Source organism: Chiloscyllium punctatum, chromosome 8 (assembly GCF_047496795.1).
Source record: "Chiloscyllium punctatum isolate Juve2018m chromosome 8, sChiPun1.3, whole genome shotgun sequence".
NCBI lineage: Eukaryota > Metazoa > Chordata > Chondrichthyes > Orectolobiformes > Hemiscylliidae > Chiloscyllium > Chiloscyllium punctatum.
In genome coordinates, this window is record NC_092746.1 from 99,476,535 (window position 1) to 99,497,131 (window position 20,597).

The 20,597-nt window shown below is 40.8% G+C and overlaps 1 protein-coding gene across 5 annotated transcripts in view; it reads right to left on the reverse strand.

Moving 5' to 3' along the window:
* The window catches only part of LOC140480782 (ATP-dependent 6-phosphofructokinase, platelet type-like), a 129,848-nt gene that overhangs the window by 46,144 nt on the left and 63,107 nt on the right, over nt 1-20,597 (reverse strand). For all 5 annotated transcript variants that reach the window (XR_011961403.1, XM_072576154.1, XM_072576155.1 and 2 more), the window contains 4 exons: nt 20,171-20,296; nt 14,309-14,373; nt 8,166-8,235; nt 3,893-4,039 (listed from right to left, as the gene is read on the reverse strand). Coding sequence is in view for 4 of the 5 variants with exons in the window: in XM_072576154.1 (XP_072432255.1) it covers nt 3,893-4,039; nt 8,166-8,235; nt 14,309-14,373; nt 20,171-20,296 (408 nt within the window). In the remaining variant the exon portion in view is untranslated. The remainder of the gene's footprint in view (nt 1-3,892; nt 4,040-8,165; nt 8,236-14,308; nt 14,374-20,170; nt 20,297-20,597) is intronic.

The following is a 20,597-nucleotide window of genomic DNA, read 5'->3' on the forward strand; positions in this document are numbered from 1 at the left end:
TGAGTAACTTGACTTCAAACACTGCTCTGCTAAGATATCGTCCCCGAAGTGAGACAGAACACTGAATCTGTTAACATTCTTTAATTTCTGCTGCTTCCAAACTGATGAGAAGAAGCCAGTTATCAGCTGACATGAAACTGAGCTAAGGCAGAACTGCCCAGTGGGTAAGTTACTAGGCTTCTGCTCAGTGTTTACTCAGACTCGCTTTGGGACCTTGCTTTGTTTATTTTGTGGGTAATCCCAGGCAGCAACGTACATTCTATTATGCTACAGCACAAGGTTATTGTGCAATTCTTCATCCAAAGTGCTTGGTAAGGTAGACTGCTTTAGTTATCTACAAATTATGGAGTCACTAGTTTGTGGCAATCCCACACATGCAAGGAAACCACTTGAGCTGTTCAAGTTCCCTCCCAATTAAATCGAGTCTGAACTAATTCACAAGAAAATCAATTCACAATATTAACTAACCTCCAAGTACACTTAAAAGAGTGCTTTAATGTTCATTTAGCCATGAATGTTTCTTTTAAATAGTAACCTGTGTGAAATTAGGCCACTTGTTGATGTCAGTAACAGCAATCCTATTCCCCAATAACATCCCCCAAAAAAAGTAGTGGGACCTTTAAAACATGCTGCATATAGCACTCTCTTGTATTCGTGAAACAACATAACTCTAACTCAAAGACCCTCAGTGATGAGTAATGTGTTTAAAATTGTGGTCTGTTCTTCAGGAAATAGCTACTCATCCTTGTCACAGTCCAGGACAAGTTCTAGGCTAACATTGAGGATTGCATTCCAACTGACTGTGAATAACAAATCTTCTACTCAAATATTAGCTAGAAGGAAGAAACTGAGATGGAAAATATTCTCTTATTAGTGATATCACTTTCTCTTCACTGATCCACCTTCAGCTTTGAATAATCCAGGGCACATTAATAATAAAGACGTTTTTATTCACTTAAAAAGCAGTAATAGCAAGCTGATCAAATCAAATCGGCTGGTTATAAGACTGATTTAAAGGGAAAGCAGCCATAAAGCAAGTCTGTTAATCAGGTTAAAGTAAAAGCTCAAACTATTTTAGGTCTCTCCAATTAATTGAAATGGCAAGAGGATCTTTCTGGATGTAAAGGAAAATTGCCAACTTTGCAGTCTGCAACCTAATAATAACCTTTCAATTCGAACAGGCAAAGAATTTATATTCTCAGCACTGAGACGTGTTTACCATTATTTGAAATATGTGTCATTAACATTGGGACTCAGAACACCTTGATATAGTTTGGTCAAGTACACAGCAGATTTCTGTTCCAAAAATGTATCCTAAGAGCAATTCTGCATCAACATGAATTTCCTCTCCAGCACCCAGCTAATGTTTTTTTTTAGATTAGATTAGATTACTTACAGTGTGGAAACAGGCCCTTCGGCCCAACAAGTCCACACCGCCCCGCCGAAGCGTAGCCCACCCATACATCTACATCTACCCCTTACCTAACACTCCGGGCAATTTAGCATAGCCAATTCACCTGACCTGCACATTTTTGGACTGTGGGAGGAAACCGGAGCACCCGGAGGAAACCCACGCAGACACGGGGAGAACGTGCAAACTCCACACAGTCAGTCGCCTGAGGCGGGAATTGAACCCGGGTCTCAGGCGCTGTGAGGCAGCAGTGCTAACCACTGTGCCACCGTGCCGCCCATAAACTGTTGCAGCCTTTTGAGTGAGATTTTTAATTTAGCTTTCATCAGCACTCAGAGCACATTCCTTCTCACTTGCTCTTTTAAAGTTGGTGACTTTAGCAAACATGTTATATAATTCCCCATCCCTCATTAGTGTTAGGGCATTAAAAATAACAACGAAGTATGGAAGTGTAGTTGCCAGACTGAGGAAAGATAGCAGACTCCTTCCATAACACCAGTAAACCCACTGGCATTTTCTAATAATCCAGAAGTTTTCATTTGAGAGTTAGCCCTAAAATTACCACATTTAGTCAACTCCATTTCACTATTTGCTAATGTGGGATTTTAAATTATTAGCAGGTAAAAATTGGAACTCGTGCCACTGATTTTGACAAGTGCAAAACAGACGCGAGGTTTAATTTGGGTACCCATAATTCCAAGCACATCCAAAAGATGCCTGATCATAAAATGGGCCAAGTGATTTTTCTGGCATACCTGGCGGTCATACTAAATTGGCAATTAGGTGCTCTCATACAAAAATAAAGTACTTATACTGTGCTTTCGGCATCCTAGCCAAGATTCCATATTAAAGAGTCAAATTCTTCATTGGTTTTTGGCTAACAAAATGTCAGCTCTTAATGAAAGCAATTCATTGCTGTAAAGGCAGGAGGAACAGTGTTCCCCAGACTTCAAAACTCTCTGAGCACACTCTTCCTTTAGCACTGCTATGCAGTTCCACCCTCTACTAACAGTACCTTCCACTACCCTCTCCCCCACACAACATCCAATCGAAACTGAACATATTATCTCTCAGCTGCATTACACAGATGTCTCCGATTTTCATGTAATTGATGCAATTTGGATATAACAACTCTTCTTCATCCGGTCATTGATACATCTAGTAACAACTTGAGACCCGTGTAAAGATCTCTGGCACTATTATTTATTACATTACATGAATCAGGATAAATTTTCGCTCTGGCCTCTGGTTTTGCATTCCAAACCAATGTATGCACCAGGTTGAGGATTAATTTATACTCAATAAGAGTAAATGCTTGACCTCATTTTCAACCAATATAGGATAATTATAGAATCCCCACAACGCAGATAGAGGCCATTCAGCCCATTGAGTTACCACATCCCCTCTGAAGAGTAACTGATCTCGACATCCCCAGCTAATCCACCTAACCTGCACATCCCTGGATGCTTTGGGCAATTTAGCATGGCAAATCAACCTAACCTGCATATCTCTGGATCAGAGAAAACTCATGCAGTATGGGGAGAACGTGCAAACTCCACACAGTCACTGAGGGTGGAATTAAACCTGGGTCCCTGGCACTGTGAAGCAGAAGTACCAAACACTGGGACAAGCTATTTTTGATTTACTGTAGTATTCAGATCAAATTTCTTCTGACCTCCCCATTTCACCGTTTGAACTACCAGATCCTACACAACACCAATGTTACTTTGAAAGAAACTTCATGGGAGTATAGAAATGATGGCAGATATCTTATCTGCCCTCAAGTAGTTGAGACCAGTGCAAATTCATTCTTTATCACTCCAAGATAAAATGTCTCATTTCTCTGAAATGCAGCATCTACACTGTGCCCTACAATGTCCAATTTTAAGTTTTAATTTTCTAACTGAGGTATCGCAAGTTAAGAGTCAGATGTCAAGGAAATGGACATTGGGAGTTGGGAACTTTCCAACTCTACCATCCTCGATTGTCCTGGAGAATCCCACGTGCTTGATAATCTTGTCAGGAAGACAGACATGAGCTAAGGATATGCTGGCAGGTGAGAATCATTGCTTTAGTTAACAAGGGCATTGGTCCAGATATCATCAAGCTTGTTGGAATTGTTTTAACTCCACTTTCAAACCCATATGCTCAAATAATAACTATAAACTGTGAAACTTCATATCAGTAGAACAAGCAGCTGTTTCAGGTATTGTTAGTCTGGTCAAAAAGTTTGAAGTTGTAGCCACTGGAGTTGATTGAGTACTGGAGTTGGTGTACCCTCAGTAACTCAAAATCATCTGGTGCGTAGTCACACATTTCCAAACTTACCCAAAAATGAGATATACCAGTTTTTTTTCTTTAGAATGTACACAAAACAATTCATTTTATTGTCTCCTTTCTTTAAAAATATTGGCAGTATCCACTTCAAATACAGGAAACAACACGTTTAGACAAGTAGGCTCAGACAATAAATTGACTCACCTGCCCCTTTATGAAACCCTCAAACCCATCAGCAACTGCAAACATCGTGTGACCTTGGGAGATGCCAGTTCTCACTGCAGAACGAACAGCTGCATTCATGCCAGCTGCCGGAGCACCCACGTTCAGGACTGCCACATTGAAGTTGCTCTGAGGGTGAAAGGAGAGGGAAATATACATCACCCACACAATGTGAATGGGTGTTTTCAATCATTTTACTGACGCAAGAAACCATCTTGCAATATTATGAGGTTTGTGCAACACATGAGTAGGTCATTTGTCCCAAATTGGGTGCATGCCAATGTTTATACTCTCTAGGCGTCTCCTCCCACTATCTTTCATCTAACCCCACCAACACACCCTTCTGTTCCATTCTTCATAATGGGCTCATCCAACTTCCATTTAAATGTCTTAATTTGCCTCAACTCATGCCTCACATTCTAATCACTTTCTGGGGAAGGAAACTTCTTCTTAAATTTCAATTTCTGAGAGACAACTGCATGGGATTTGTTTTTTTTTTCTATACGTGGGAAGCCTTCTCTATATCTCCTCTTCAAAAATGTTTCATAATTTTATAGACAAGTAGGTCAGTCACTCCTTTTAAGAGAAAAATGACCAACCATTTCAACCTATCATCACTGTCACCACCCAACTCCATGCTATCTACCCAACTCCACACCTCTAGTACCATCCTTACAAATTTTCTTTGCACCTTCTCCAATGCTCTACATCTCTTATGTAATGATAGTGAACAGAGTGGTACAAAATGCTCAATTGGTGGTCTGACCAAGACGCAGTACAAGTTTAGCACAAATTATTTATTTTTCAGTTTCATTGTTCTAGAAATAATGTCAAAAAATTATGAAAGCACGGCACTCCTTAGAGTCAGCCCTCTTTTAAAGAAAATATGCATTGTAGTTAGAACAGAGTCAGAAGTTACACGCCACCAGGTTATAGTCCAACAGGTTTATTAGAAATTACAAGGTCTCAGAGCACTGCTCCTTCAACAGATGAAGTCAGATCAAAATTAATCCCAATTTCCTACGCTTGTCCCATATCCCTGAATGTTATGACTTCACAAGTACTCATCCAAATATTTTTTAAAGGTTGTAAGGTTTCCAGCCTGCACTATCTTCCCAGGCAGTGCATTCTAAGTCCCATCTAAATCTCCTGCCCCATACCCTAAAATGATGTCCTCTCGTGACTGACACATCAACCAAGGCAAACAGCTCCTGTCTATCCACCCTGTCGATACGGCACATAATCTTGTACACCTCAACCCTGTTCTCTCTCAGAAAACAATCCAAGCCTACTTAGTCTCTCCTTGTGGCTCAATTTCTCCATCCCAGGCAACTTCCTGGTGAACCTCCTCTGTACACCATCTAGTGCTAACACACCCTTCCTGTAGTGAGGGGAACAGAACTACACACATGACTTCTGCTTTGGCCTCACTAACCCTCTGTACATCTCTCACATTACTTCCTTGCTGTTATACTCTATGCCATGACAATGAAAACAAGTGTCCAATGTGCCTTAACTATCCCATTCATGTGGTCTACCGACTTCAGGAATCTGTAAATAATTATCCCCCGATCCCTCTGCTCCTCTAAGCTACTCAGTGTCCTGCCATTCATTAAATACTCCCACATCTTGTTTCTTCTTCCAAAGTGCATCAACTTGCACTAAGTTAAAAATCGCAAAACATCAGGTTATAGTACAACAGGTTTAATTGGAAGCACACTAGCTTTCGGAGCGCTGCTCCTTCATCAGGTGATAGTCACAGGGTTTTTGTTATCCCAACCCAAATCAATACCCTTTTTCTACCAAAATACCATTCTCTATCTGTGGGCTCCAACTCCACCTTTCATCTACTCCCCCACACCCCCGCCCCAGCCCCCGCTCCCCACCCCCCACCCCGCACCTCCACCAACATCCCAGCATACGTATCAACCTAGCTACTACCAATTCTGAAGAAGTGTCTCTGGACATTGACTCTGTTTGCTCACCACTGATGCTGCCAGACCTGCTGAGTTTCTGCAGGTATGTTTGTTTTTGTTATTACTTTGTAAACTTTGAGAGAAACCAAATTGTGCTTTGATTAAGTCATGAAGAATTGTTTGTGATCAGGAGCAGTTTATTCTGGCCATAGATTTTGGCCCCGTTCCCAAGGACACCCAGCTGTGTTTTGACTGGATACTGTTTACGCCCAAGTACTTCTTTTGTTGTTTAAAAAGATGTATTGTCCTTATTGTACCGACCCTGGGACTACACACCAGGACAATGAATGATCTTACAATATCATGGAGTTCGATTAATAAACAGCAAGCTTTTGAGAGACTTTATCACAGATAAGTCAACAGTCTTAGCTTTGTGAACAGATTTACAGATTTTGCCAAGTCTGAAAGAGATAAGACATAAGTTGTTTCCAGACCTTTTGTTTTGAGAAACAACGGACATAAGACTCGAAAGGCTGGATTTGAGCTAGAAATTTGGTTTAAGAGCATGCTGCTTCCAAAATTCACTGCTGTATGTAGCCAAATGGTCAACAGTGAACCACTGAAAATTATGGAGGGAAGTGATGTTAATGGATAGACTGTCTGGACAGTCACAGTTTGGAGATGCCGGTGTTGAACTGGGGAGTACAAAGTTAAAAATCACACAACACCAGGTTATAGTCCAACAGGTTTACTTGGAAGCACCAGCTTTCGGAACACTGCTCCCTCATCAGGTAAGAACCACCTCATGAAGGAACAGCACTCCGAAAGCTAGTGCTTCGAATTAAACCTGATGTTGTGTGATTTTTAACTTTGGAGAGCCACAGTATTTTCCATAAGTTGTTGTCTTTTTTAAGAGACATGACTAATTCGAGCTACTTTATCATTTTAGATCACGAGAGCCCAATTTGGAGTTATTGCTATAATAATATTTAGTCCTTTATTCTGAACTTCTACCACTATTGGATTTATATCTATATACGTGGGGAGGCAATTGCTTAGTGATATTATCACTGGACTGTTAAGCCAGAAAGGAGCAGATGCTAGAATCTGTACTGAAAACAAAAATTGCTGGAGGTCACAGCAGGTCATACAGCATCCATGGAGAGAGAGCAAGTTAATGTTTCGAGTCCAGTTGATGTGTCAATAGCTCTGATGAAGAGTAATGTAGACTCAAAACGATGGCTTGTACTCTCTCCACAGATACTGCCTGACCCGCTGTGTTTTCCAGCAAATTTGGTTTTCAGTGCTAATCCAGAGACCCAGCTAATGTTTTGGGGATTGGCGTTCAAATCCTGGTATGGCAGATGGTGGAATCTGAATTCAATTTTTAAAAAAAATCTGGAATTATGAGTCTAATGATGACCACAAATCCATTTTCAATTATTGGAAAAACCATGTGGTTCACGAATGGCCTTTAGGGAAGGAAACTGCCTGGTCTGGCCTCCACATGACTCCAGACCCACAGCAATGTGGTTGACTCTTACCTGCCCCCTGAGTAATTAGGGATGGACAATAAATGCTGGCAGAGCCGGAAACTCCCTCATTCTGTGCATGAAAATAAAATTATTGGGGAGTTTGTGACAGACATTGGACTGGTAATTCAAGGTCCCAGGTTTTGGCGAAAAGGGTTCAAATCTCTCTATGGCAGAAATATAAATTTATTTTTTAAAAAAACCTATGAATTGATTCATATTTTTTCCATGACAAGGCACAATCAATGAACACAAGCGAGAGAAAGCGCGAGCGAGAGAGAGAGCACACGAGCGAGAGAGAAAACATGAGAGAGAGAGAGCAAGAACATGAGCGAGAGAACACAAACGAGAAAGAGAACACAAGCGATTGAAGGCAACACAGTTTTTCTTGTAAAACAAGAGCTTTGACCCTCATCCCTCCTTTCTGCTGAACAGAAATCTGTAACAAAGTCAATGTGGATAAATCAATGAAAAATATCAACTTGAACCAAAAATCACAGGTGTGGGTGGAAAAAGCAGTGAAGTGAATTTTAGTATTTTGTAATCAATGTAATCAGCAAAGTCCAAGAGTTAACAGTTTGTTTTACTTCAGTCTCAACTCATATTTTCATTGAATTCTCTGGAAGTGAAAACTGTTCGAACCATAAAATGGGCTGCTTGCTGTCGGATCTGTTTTACATTATGACAAGGTCAAGGCCTTCTGCAAGTGTCCACAATTACAAATTATTACTCTCCAAGTCTGTATTGCCATTTAGAAACAAAATTCTTATGATTGTCTCTGTGATTCTCAAATCAATGTGGACTTACGCGTGTCTGCTCATTATCCGGTTTCTTGTGTACCAATAACTTATAAGTCCTTAAATTGTTCTCAAAACTCCTGTTTATAAAAACAATAATACAAAAATTAACATAGATGAGACTAACATTTCAAGACCAGATTTGAAAGTTTAGGCAAAATCAATGACATTAATTACATGATAACTACATGTGTTGTGAATTAAAAATAATGCATTATAAAGGTATGGGGGTTGGTTAGTGACACGGAGTCACACCAACAGCACGGATTCAATTCCTACACCAGCTGAGGTTATCATGACGGTCCCATCTTGCCCCTGACCTGAGGCATGGTGACCTTCAGGTTAAACTGCCACCAGCCATCTCTCTGATGGGAGAACAGCCCTGTGGTCCATTGGGACGATGTTAATTTTACCTACTTAGACTATTATATGAATTGAATGGAAAAAATAACGTTTCCTTAATATGGATAATGTTTGAGCTAATTGACAAACAGAAGCCACAATTTCCAAAACAGATAGCACACATTTATTAACAGAATAAAACTTTTAAAACTAAGACAACTAATCCTTCTAAATTAATTGAGGTGCTATTTAATTATTACTTAGTTTTGCACTGTCAACAAGAGTCCAGACATGTCTGCATGATCTTAAGAATGCATATACTATGCAAGGATTTATCATATAAAAAATAATAACAGGTATTCATGAAACACCTTCAGCATAGTGAAAAAACATTGCATTGCATCAGAGTTCTATCGGATAAGAATTGAAAAATCTAAAAGAAATATTCGACAGGTAGCCAAAATATTTAGCAAAGAACTAAGTTCTAACGGGGTTCTGAAAAGTACATGTACAGTTACAGGATACATTTCAAAGTTTAAGACTTAGATGGCACCAATGTCAAAGGCAGATCAAAGACAGTGGGTGAGGGAAAGAGGGCAGATTACTTTGCAAGGCGCAAATCCACAGGCTGATCTGAACAGAAGGATGAGAATTTTAAAACAAGGTGGATCGATTGTCAATGTATGTCAGTAAGTACAGAATTTATTGGTTGAGTGAAATTTGATATGGGTTAGGATGCAAGCAGAAAAGGTTTGAACAAGCTACAATTTATGGATCTTAAAATCTAATCAGAAAAGCAATGGAAGACCAGAGCCTGGAAGTAGCAAAAGCAAGGGTGACCCAGAGATGTAAGGCTGCGAGTTTTCATCTGGATATATGACTGGAAACAAATCTCAGGGTCAAACAGGTGGCCAGACATACAAACAGTTTTGTTGAGCCTGACATTGATTGGGGAGAATGACACAATTTGTGGCGAGAGAAGCGTATAGTTTTCTTCAGTGGATCAGTTTGCTTTTCTTCACCTTCGTTTCGCTACACACTTCAGACCCAAAAGCAGCATTTTATTTTTGTAACCAATTTATAGTCTCCCACAGTACACTGTCTAGCTGTTAGTCCCTTTGACCTGATATGATTTATTTAACATCAGGAATAGAAGAAGCCAGAGAAATCCATTCCAGGCAAGCACATTCAGTCTCACCTCTCATTATCCTCTTTAACTGCCTACAAGAAGTTGCAATCTAGCATTGGTCAAGAGGCTCATTCCCCTTGGTAAATGATAAGAAATGAGAATAATACAACAAGCTTCTCACTATATGTCAGAGTTTAGACTGGGAGAAAAGTAAACTCTAACACTGCTAAATGAAGTACAAATCAATGCAGTGTTATTGACAGGTGGCTATCATCAATTCATTTTAATTGCACCACATTGACAGTCAATAGATAATGCACAAGATGAAACATTTCCCCCATGTTTTACAGACATGCCAACTGACTTGGAGTGGGTGGGGAGGGAAAACAAACCTTTTTTGTAAAGGAAGTACAGTGGCTCAGTGTTTAGTGCTGCTATTTCACAGCACCAGGGCCTGGGTTTGATTTTACTCTTGAGTGACCGTATGGAGTTTGCACATTCTCCCCGTATCGGCGCAGATTTCCTCCGAGTGCTCCTTTTTCCTCACGCAGTCCAAAGATCTGCAGGTTAGATTGGCCTGGTAAATTGTTTTTGTGGTGTCCAGGAATGTGTCGGTTAGGTGGGTTAGCTATGGTAAACATGGTGTTATAGGGATAGGGTGGGCATTTGGGTCTGGGTGAGATGCTCTTCAGAGAGTTGATGTGGACTCAACTGACCCAATGGCCTCTATCTGCACTGTGATTCTATGGAACCTCTTCTGGAGGGAAAACGTGTAAAGTCTCACCCAATGTTTCAGCATATAAGGAGCAGGAGAATCGACGTTTCGGGCATAAGCCCTTCTTCAGGGCTGAAGTAGGGCTTATGCCCGAAACGTCAATTCTCCTGCTCCTTTGATGCTGCCTGACCTGCTGCCCTTTTCCAGCAACACATTTTTCAGCTCTGATCTCCAGCATCTGCAGTCCTCACTTTCTCCTTTCAGCATATAACCCAACAATTTGTGTAAACTGCTCAATGAGACACTGATAAATAAGGGCAAGGGTTCAAAGAAATAAAAAAAGTGTTGCACACCCAACATTGATAACATTTGATTTGATACATCCCAATATTGTATTTTTCATAAATACTGAAAATGCTGGAAATGCACAATAAGTTCTGTTTTTATTTCACATTTCCCAGCATCCACATTATTCTGCTTTCAGTATATATCTTTAACCTTGAAATTTAAGTCATTGAAAATTAATTTCATTCACGAAATTTATTTTTTCTTGGTATGCATGACAAATGGAATTTTGTGATTACGTTTACCAATGTCCCAGAATAACGTAATGAAAATATTAATGGAATTTATTTTGCACAGATCAACTGCACGCCAATAAACTTAGGAAGCACAGTTGTGCTGCAATTTTCACTATGTGCATCGATTGGCTGCAAAACTAAAGGTTATGAGATAATATCTTTCTGAAGCAGAATAAACGATTTAGAGGATAAATTCAACAGCCTGGAGGCTGGTGCATGAATCACAATGCACAAATAACTCATGTTCTTCAAATGCTGCCTGTTTGTTTCAGTGTCAGTCAGTACTAACCTTACAGTTGATTGAATTATGAGCCGAATACAGCAACTATACCAACAAATGAAAGAGGTTGTGCTGATCACTTCTGGTATGGCCACTGCTATAGTCGTGGCTTAAACTATCAATAATCCTCCTCCTCACATCTTCTTCATATCCCATTGTGTCATCTAACTTGCAAGCTGCTGAAGTGTGAACTTGCACCTCTTACTTCTCCTGCACTGTGAACTTCTAAATCCCTAGGAACACCAGGTCAGCACCAGTGAAGGATCAATAAGAAGACAGTGATGAAGAGACTGCGTTGTTACTTGATATCATAGTTGTACCAGCCACTTCAGTCACTAACATTCTGAATAATTTGGAGGAGAGCACAGAGGTGGGGTCTACACAGCATGAGGCACTACACCAGAGTGGCCCACAGTTTGGAGACATGCAAGCGCTGTACAGATGCCAGTTCGCTCGATGGTACAGTTGTAGATGGCCTCTGTGGCAGAGGATTCAGATGAGGATTTCAATGGAGCAGCCTACAGAAGATGCCTGGTTTATGCAATGGTGCATTGTTAATCCTGCAGTCATCTGGTGTCAACCCAACACAAGACTTTGTGGAACTGCTTGGAACCCAATGTGGTGGTGAAATCCATTCATGCACTTTGGTCTCAACCACATATCCAATGGTCAATAATTCCATCATAGCACTTCCTCCAGAGCTTTGAATGCTCCAGTGGAGACTCAAGACTCTGATCTGAAAGCACAGTTTGTTGCCATGCAAGCTTGAACAGTTGACATCATGTCTTGGATTACAAAAGGCAAAGGGGTTTGCAATTTAGATTAGATTCTCTACAGTGTGGAAACAGGCCCTTTGGCCCAAAAAGTCCACACCAACCCTCTGAAGAATAACCCACCCAGATCCATTTCCCTCTGACTAATGCACCTAACACTGTGGGCAATTTAGCATGGCCGATTCACCTGACATGTGGGAGGAAACACACGTAGACACAGGGAGAATGTGTAAACTCCACAGAGACAGCCCAAGGCTGGAATCAAACCTGGGACCCTGGTGTTGTGAGGCAGCAGTGCTAACCACTGAGCCACCATGCCACCTGTATCAGAACTGCCCAGCAACCAGCCCTCCAACAGATGCCCATTAAAGCTAAAGCATCGCTCTCGATGAATGGCAGTGATTTTGTTGAGCTGTCATCTCTCAGGAAGGCAGCATGCATGTTCCTACCCCCGCCCCTATAGCAGTGCCCTTGTTGTTGCCCATCTGGCAGCAAACGGAGATAGTCAGCACCCATGACAAAAACGGTGCAACCTCAGAGAAAGCCTCCTGGATCAAGAGCTGCATGTGCTTGTCCTTCAGCACCTCCTGCAGTTCCCTTCAGTGAAAGTCAGCAGCCTTCCAGCTGGCCGTGCAGCAGCCACCAGGTTGCACTGTATAGGAAGACCAGGACAAGAGATGGGAAGATAGAAGGCAGGCAATAAGGGAAGGCAGAAGGGTCATTAGGTGACTTGTATGTGCAGCACACATTGACTTTATTTATAAATTTGATTTGGAACTGTTTTTGTCATGGCTTTTATTTTTCAATCATGCACAAGTAGTTTCGATGTTGGTCAGTGAAAGATGGAAAGCAAGGAAGGTAAAGTGTGTGATTTTAGGTAAAAGAGTAATTGGGGTTGCACTGCACTGAGTCTTTGAGGGAGAGCCTGGACAGATAATAAGGAAAAAGGGAAGATTCTACCTTTCTGCTCACCATGCTCTTCCTCCTCAATACTCATTATAACTAAAGACAGCTACCTCAAGACTCTGCAACATATAGAAAAGCAAGAGAAAACCACCCAGTGAGCTGCACATCTGCTCTGTGGGACTCCTTCAAAGCAACTCAGCAGTTAAAGCACTGTGTCAGTTTTGCTTTATCACACTGCATGAGGCTATATTACGCTCATTATATTTGTGCAGTGTAAATAATGCAGCAGCTCACCACCACGCTCTGGATTAACATCATGACCCAAATGCATTATCTGCATTATTCCCTGCCAAATTAGCGACTGGAGAGAAAGGGAATCGCGCTCCCTTGTGTTTTGTTAAAGAGCAACAAAGCAATGCACATGCAGCAAAGAATACCCTGCTCCTCGGACAGCACTCTTAAAAATATTGTATTGCACTCTCCACCGACTGACCTCTGACAAAAGTGAATGGAGTGCAGTTGACTCAATGTTAAGAGAGACCTTCTCTCTGTACAGTGGGTGGAAACTTGTGTGAAATATATTACTAAATATTTCCAGTTTCACCCTGGAAGGATATAGAAATTAAAGGACACCGTCAAAGCCACTAGCAATGATACTGTGCTCCAGGTTTGAGGATTTAGTTGGCAGATTCAATGAGATTACCATAACTGATGTGCAGATATCTGCTTTACTTTGACTAAGAGTTATAGGGAGGGGGAAAGTGCTCTCTGAGAGGCCTCCACACCCATCTACTCCAGAACTTCTGCTCTGCAAGCCTTCTGTTCATTCTACAAGTTGTACAGTACTCCAAGTTGCACATCTTTACATACAAAAGCAGAAATTGCTGGAGAAACTCAGTGCATCTGGAAGAGAGAAAACAGCGTTAATGTTTTGAGTTGAGTAACCCTTCTTCAAACCCTTTGTTCTATTATAACTGACAAGTGTAACCATGTCTATGTGCAACTGTTGGTATAGAAGTCTTGGAGTCAACACAAGCTCCTTCATCACCTGGCACTGCACTCTCTGCAGGCTTCTACAACTTGAAAAGACAATTGGGAAATACTAAGCACTTGGAGCATCACAGCACTAGGTGGATGAGATCAACTAGGAAACTGGCAGAAGATCCCTTTAATGATCACTTCCTGATTCTGTTGAACACAAAAACTTGTTGAACTTCAAAATGACAACACAGGCATCACGTCAGAGTTTAACTGTTGATGGATTGTGTGATCCTCCCGCTCTCCAGTAAACTTTCACATGAACCAACATCCCCAATACTAGGATATTTGGCACAATTCAGCCCACAAGTGTGTGCGAGCATGACAAACATCATTTTAAAGTAATGATGGACGTTAATGATGCCAAGTTCTCATTGCAGTCTCCTTACCTGCCTCGCAGTTTCACTGCTGAATCAAACTTCCCTTCATCCATGGCCTTTTGGACTTCCTGAGTCTATAGTCATATTTTAAGAAAATAAAATGTAAAAGTTATAAAGTCTGAACAAATTAGCATTACAAATGTGATTACTACAATTGCGACAACTTGCATTTATATAGCACCTCTAATCTTGTAAAAGTTTCCAAGGTTGTTGGCAGATGCAATAATAGAACAAGTTTGGACACAGAGCCACAGAAGGTCAGATGACCAAATGCCTGGCAAAGGATAAAGGTCTTAAAGGAGTTAAGTTTAATATCAAGGCCCAGGGGTTTAGGGAGGGGACACTAGGCATTGTTCCACAGCAGCTTAAGGCACACCACCAATGATGGAGGAATTAAATTTGAGAGTCAAGAGTCCAGTGTTGGAGGAAAGCTGTAGGATATCTAAAAGGCTTGTAAATCAGAGACATTTAGAGAGGGGCAAGGCTGTGGATCCTGTTAGAAAGGACATTTAGAGGCAAGTGCAATATTCAAGAGGGCTAATGGTGAGGTAAAAGGAGGTTTCATCAGCATACATGTGGAATCTGACACAATCTTTCAGATTATGTCAGTGAGGGGAATCCAAAGGAACTCAGAGACTAGATTTTTGGGATAAGGGGTGTAAGTGGTCAACATGGAACAGTTGGGAAATGGGAAGAGAAACTATTGCAAGTGATTCTGTGACTGCAATTTGATGTATTAGGCTGAAGCCAAGCAAAGGAGCTACCACCTAGCTCGAGGTGTCAGAGAAAAACCACTCGTGGTGAATGGGTCAGCAGTGTCAACATTTGTAAAATGGTGAAGATTGAAGAAGGACAGTTTATCACAGTCACAAAATAACTTTACTAAGAGTCGTTTCAATATTGTGGCAAGGCTGAAAATCAAATTGAAAGAATTCAATATGGAATTGAGGAGAAAATGAGTAGAGGATTGGAGGTTAAATGACTTGAGAGGAAAAAGAAGTTTGGAGATAGAGCAGGAGTTCACAAGGCCATAAGGATCAGTGTTTTTTTGATATGAGTGATGACAACACATTTAATGGGTTGGGAGGGGGAGTATAGTACCTGAGGAGGAACTATTCATATGAGCCAACACGCAGTACAGAAAGGGAAATTTAGCAGTCATGGGCTTGGTTGGAATAGAAGCAATAAAATAGGAATTAGGAGTTATGGATAAAACAACCTCTGACAGTTAAAGGTAGGATATGGAATAAAAACTGATGAATTCTGAACTAGGGCAGTAGGAAACAACAGGGCAAGTGTGACCAGTTGAGGACGGAAAGGAAAGCTTAATCAATGGATTGGACCTCTGGGGCACAAGAAGTCCCTGACTTTTTCATACTTCTTTGTTAGAGCCAAGAGTGCAGGAAAGAGGGAAGGATTTGAAGGTGGAAGGAAAAAGGGCTATGGATCCCTGGATAATGTTTCAATCTGAGCAGTTTTAGCAATTGATCAGGAGTCAATAATAACTCACAAAAGGCTTTATATAGTGCAGCCAGACCTGGAGACAACTGGTTATGATTCTGTGATAAATTGTCCTTCTTCAATCTTCACCATTTTACAAATGTTGACACTGCTGACCCATTCACCACTAGTGCTTTTTCTCTGACACCCCAAGCTAGGTGGTAGCTCCTTTGCTTGGCTTCAGCCTAATACATCAAATTGCAGTCACAGAATCACTTGCAGTAGTTTCTCTTCCCATTCCCCAACTGTTCTGGTAATGATTTCCAAAATAATGTAAGTGGATAAACCAAGGTCATTGACAATAAAGAGAGAGGACGTAATGGTTTAAACAGGGATAAAGGCACCAATTACTGTTGAAGAGGATTCTTAGGTTCCTGATTGGTAAAGGGCTCAACAGTTAGGGGAATGAAGGCAGGAGTATGGGGTTGAAACCATATTCTCCATGGAGTGCAGGTTCGTAGTTCCTTGAAAGAAAAGTCGCAGGTAGATGGAATAGTGAAGGAGGAGTTTGGTATGCTTTCCTTTATTGGTGAGAGCACTGAGTCTTGGAGTTGGGTGGTCATGTTATGGCTGTATAGGACATTGGTTAGGCTACTTTTGGAATATTACATGCAATTATGGTCTCCTTCCTATTGGAAGGATGTTGTGAAACTTGAAAGGGTTCAAAAAATCTTTACAAGGATGTTGCCAGATTTGGAGGATTTGAGCTATAGGGAGAAGTTGAATAGACTAGGGCTGTTTTCCCTGGAGCTTCGGAAGCTGAGGGGTGACCTTATAGATATTTATAAAATCATGAGGGACATGGATAGGGTAAATAGACAAGGTCTTTTCTCTATGGTGGGGGAGTCCAGAACTATAGCGCATAGGTTTAGGGTGAGGGGGAAAGATATAAATGGGACCTAAGGGGCAACTTTTTCATGCACAGGGTGGTGTGTGTATGGAATGAGCTGTCAGTGAAAATGTTGGAGGCTGGTACAATCACAACATTTAAAAGGCATCTGGATGGGTATATGACTAGGAAGGGTATCGAGGGATATGGGCCAAATGCTGGCAAATGGGACTATATTAGGTTTGGATATCTGGTTGGCATGGATGAGTTGTACCAAAGGATCTGTTTCCATGCTGTACATCTGTCTGACTATAGAACTCTCTGATCCAATGGCAGAGCAGACTCGAGAGGTTGAATGGCCAAAATCTACTCCTATACCCTATGGTCTTATAAGATCTGAGTAAGCAAATTAGTAACTGCAGAAATTTATCTTCCAAGATTAGACATTGAAAGGAGGAGGGGGTTTTGGGAGAAGGGGGAGCTGGGGATTAGGGAAAATATGGATAGGAGGCAAAACAGAAAAATGATCAGAGGTTGCCTCATCACTGCCAGTTACAATGGGGATAGGAAGGCCTTGCAAGATGGAAAGATCAAGGAAGTGACCATGAATAATGGAAGAAATGTTTATACAAGAGGATGAGTCTTTGGAGCTGAAAAGAGTCTGGGGGAGAGGCAGCAATGTGATTTGAGATGGGAAGTTGTAATCACTGAGGGCCAGAAGTGACACAATGTGGAAGCTGAGGGAGGAAAGCCAGGAAAACATCTGAATTAGATACTTGCTGTAATGTTCAGCCAAGCAGATTTTGATTGACAGACATGAGGTATGAAACAATCAAAGATACTCAAAGGAGAAATTGCTCGTACAGTGATCAATGTGTGGCTTAGCGATAAAGGCTATATCACCACCGTTAGGGTTAATACACAGCAACAGGTGCAAGTTACATTCAGAATTCACTGACAGGGAATGTCATCAATCACCAGTCATGTCTACAGCATAAGCACAAGGTCCATGAGATTATTTACAACAGGCTACAACCTTTTCCTTTCCCAATTGAAACATGCTTTAAGAATTCCAAGAAGTGTTCCTTTTTTTATTAATTCAATTCACCACTCATGTCAAATATAAATGATTTTTTTTTCCTGTACTAAATCAGTGGTTAGCTCAAAGCTACAAATTTCCTATGACATCAGGTTTTTTCTTAAAGTTTAGGGGACTAGGGAAAATGCCAAGTCTCTGGGTAGTGTTGTAGAACAGAGAGACCCAAGGGTTCAGGAACATAATTCTTTGAAATTTGCATCACAGGTTGACAGGGTGGTTAAGAAGGCATTTTATTGCTCAGACCTTTGAGCACAGGAGCTGGGATGTCTTGTTGAGATTGTACAGGACATGGGTGAGATCTCTTCCGGAGTACCGTGTGCAGTTCTGGTTGCCCTGTTATAGGAAGAATATCATTAAACTGGAGAGGGCTCAGGAAAGGGTTACCAGGATGTTGCCAGAAATGGAGGGTTTGACTTACATAAACAGATTCAAAAGACTGGGACCTTTTTCACTGGAGAGAAGGAGGTCACGGGGTGACCTTATCGAGGTTTATACAATCATAAAAGGCATAGATAAGGTGAATGGCAAGGGTCTTTTTCCTAGGGTGGGGGTGTTCAAAACTAGATGGCATTTTTTAAGGTGAGAGGAGAAAGATTTATTAAGGACATGAGCGGTGACTTATTAACACAGAGTGGTGCGTGTGTGGAATAAACTGCCAGGGAAAGTGACGGATGCAGGTACAGTTACATATGTTTGGGTGAGTTCATGAAGCGGAAAGGTTTGGAGGGATATGGGCCAAGTGCAGGCTTGTGAGATTAGTTTATTTTGGGATTATGGTCAGCATGAACTGGTTGTATGCTGTATGACTTTATTTTCATGCTGTATGACTCTGACTCTGAATCCGACTTTACGAACTGAAATCCAGGTGAGCTGAGAGTGATTGCTCTTGTGGATCGAAAAGTGTCATTTAATGCTGGCTCAACTTACCAGAAGAGGTAAGTTCCCTTTGGATTGTTTGTTCAGTATCACAACCAAAGCACAATATCAAATTATCTACTGCTCCCTAGCAACATTCTTTATTTACATCATTGAGGCATAAATTGTCTTCACTATGATCTTGGTCAGCAAACTTAATGAGACTAGAGCAAAATCTAAAGCCATCAAGGCTGCAGATTGAGTAATCAATTTTATGGGAAAATTTAATTATAATTTTGCACAGTTGTAAATATTTAATGCCATTTCTAGTTGTAATGTAAAGCAAGGAAATTAAAATAAAGTTCTCTGAATGATTTAACTGCTTTCCTGAGCAGATTGATCAATTAAAAACAAATACCATAACTGCTAAATGCTCTGCTCATTACTTTCTTAATGTTACCTACTAATAGATCTTAACTAATATTTAACTGAAATGGAAACAAAAATAAGTACTCAGTCAGCAATCACTATCTACTCCAAACTACCCATTTCCACTGAGAATAATGCCTTGTCCTCAGAAGGGCCAGGGTCACAGGTATTTAGGATACCACAAACTGCAAGTTCGCCTTCTAGTCAGACATCATTGTATATTCTTAAGATCATCCTATTGCTTTTTCTTCTCAATTACTGGGTCAAAATCTTTCAATTCCTAAAATATCATTCTAGAAGTACCTTCACCTCACAGACTGCAGTAATAAAGGAAGATTGCTCAGCACCTTCTCAAGGGCAACAAGGGATGGGCAATAAATGATGTCAGTAATGTCATCATCCCACAAAAAAAACTAAAACATTGTATGATGATATCTCTAATGGGGATAATAAGGTAAGTATGCTAGATGGAAGTACTCATAAGACCCTGGTCACAAACTATCAAGTCCTTTTGTTGTTGTTGGCCACTCTACAATAATAGTTAACATTTACCACCAACACCTCCAGCCCAAGTTTCAACAATTCTTTTTAAAAGGATTCCTCTTTTTAGATACCAATGGTCTGGATTTTGTTCACAGTGCTTTCGGTTACCTTCATTTCCAATCCTTGTACTTACTCAGTAAAGCTTTGAAAAGCCTGTTTGAAAGAACTGATAACCATATAAATGGAGAGTAATGGACAGAATCTCGTACAACATTGCCGAGGTTTGCCTTAGCTGAAATGTAGATTCGTTCCCATGGTTGGATTTGTGCAAAGCCTTCGTCCTAGCTCTCCTCATATATTTTAGGTCATTCTATGCAATGATATTCATATAAATGCTTAATGATTAAAGCATCAATCCTGCAAGTGAGAGCAGTTGCTGATACATAATTCCTTGAATTCATTCTGTCATTATCGCTCCAAAAAGTATTCACATGTAAATGAAATCAAGGTCGCAAACATTTGTTGATTAAATAATCTAAGTATACAGAAAAGCTTTTTTAAAACCCAACCTTTAAACAAAAATATGGATTGCAAGCTGAGCTTTCCTTCCATTGCTGCCAAACAGAGATCATCTTGCTTCCTGTAAACACTGCTATTGGCTCAATTATGACCTTACCATCTGTACACACTCCATTAGGGGGACTCGGATGGCTTGATTCCCAGAAAGTGAAACAACACAGGCTGGTGTCTCTGGTGAAGCTTCTAACAAGGCAACTACAGCTTCTACTCCCATCCTGCTGGCCTGGATCATGGAAAAAGTGCAAAAACAAGGGTTACTGACATGGCAGCAAGAACATTCTTCACACAAGAGTCCACAGTAATAAACTACCTTTTACATTAATTAACGTTTTGAGCCCACGTGACTCTTCACCAGAACTGTTTAAAATCTTCTTACTCAGAGGTGACAATGCCACCACTGACAAAAGCTGAAACTCCAAAAGGAACAGTTTTATCAACAAGTGTTTTATTCCTTTTGAGAGACCAAACCGTGAAGCTTGAAAGAACAAAAAAGAGGTGAGTCGGTTAAGAAATAGTTCAGTGGT